The 1,206-nt window shown below is 51.4% G+C and overlaps 1 protein-coding gene across 1 annotated transcript; it reads right to left on the bottom strand.

The window, feature by feature from the left end:
• Positions 1-110: 110 nt before the first annotated feature.
• Positions 111-874, bottom strand: Pmar_PMAR012732 (hypothetical protein). Its single transcript, XM_002779911.1, has one exon. The coding sequence runs from the start codon at positions 768-770 to the stop codon at positions 204-206; it is 567 nt and encodes a 188-aa protein (XP_002779957.1). The 5' UTR covers positions 771-874; the 3' UTR covers positions 111-203.
• Positions 875-1,206: the final 332 nt, after the last annotated feature.

Below are 1,206 nucleotides of genomic sequence, written 5' to 3'. Positions count from 1 at the left end.
GACTGGTCCAAGGTTTCTCTTGTTACTAATCGTGGCCACTTAACCGATCTCTTGCGCTTCATCACCGGCGCGAAGTTGAATAGCTTCGAGTTCACCATGAGTTGTGGTGGCGAGGGCCAACCGGCGGTGGTAGATCGTAGCTGGAAGTACCATGGTAGAGAGCCAACATACGGATGGGCATTTGAGGAAGCCATGACAAGACCTCAATCGGGTGCCGAGCAACTGATCAGACACCATAGAGTCTCTCTTATACGACTCGGTGGCCTCCATCTCGTGGTAAGGGCTGAGGTCGATGCTTGCGCCGGCCAAGCCGACAAGCAGGGTATAAGACAGCTATCGGATGGTGACTGGGAGCTCTGCGAGGATGGTACATCGAGATTGTGGTGCGCGAAGAGTGGAATATTCGATCCTATGGAGACAGCAGTAGAATTAAAAACTTCATCCGTTCGACGGTCACTCGGCGCCAAGGTTATATATGAACAGATGCTTCTTGGTGATAGCAAGCTTCTGGTGGCGGGCAAGCATTTCGACGGGAATCTCGTCGACATTACGGAGCTAAGCATTGAGGAGCTGTATGCAAGTGGTGGGGATGCAGGATGTAGGGATCGAGAGATGGCGCAACTCGGCGAACTTCTCGAAATCCTCCTCGAGGTAGCAAAGGTGCACGGGCATATCGTGGTTGTGTGGAATGGAAGATCACGGAAACTCATCATAAGGGAACGGCAGTCTAGGTGACGTCGCGTAACTGATGCGATATGATTTCTGTGCATGTGACCGGCGGAGACGTAGGGAGAGTAGTGGCACCATCTGTACCCGTGAATGTCATGTATGGGTGGATATCATATTTCAATGACCTCTCTTCTGACTTCCCTTTAGATGAGAAAGCCTTGGGTTGAGTGGAGTACTATGACTACGGCTGCAGGGCATTCCCTTATCAGGCGCTTAAGTAACCTACAGATAACCTCAACTAGGTTCGGTTCTCCACTATGCAGTGTTACAACCTTCCAGTTGTTTCAAGTACCGAGGGATTACTAGGGAGTTACTGAAGGCCACTCCATGATACGCATTCTCTGGACGGGGCAGTTATGCCACTCCTCCAGATACGGCTTAGTGGAATCAGTTGTATAATCGGGGCGGCTATGCCACCCCCTCATATACCGCTCAGTGGAATCAGTTGTATAATCGGGGGCGGCTATGCCACCCCTC

This window comes from Perkinsus marinus (assembly GCF_000006405.1).
Source record: "Perkinsus marinus ATCC 50983 genomic scaffold scf_1104296945070, whole genome shotgun sequence".
Classification (NCBI taxonomy): Eukaryota; Perkinsozoa; order Perkinsida; family Perkinsidae; genus Perkinsus; species Perkinsus marinus.
Note: the sequence above shows the minus strand (reverse complement) of the source record. Positions and strands in the feature narration are given on the sequence as shown.

Coding starts and splice junctions, on each gene's coding strand:
- Pmar_PMAR012732 (XM_002779911.1), bottom strand. CDS start 770: ATGCACAGAAATCATATCGCATCAGTTACGCGACGTCACCTAGACTGC.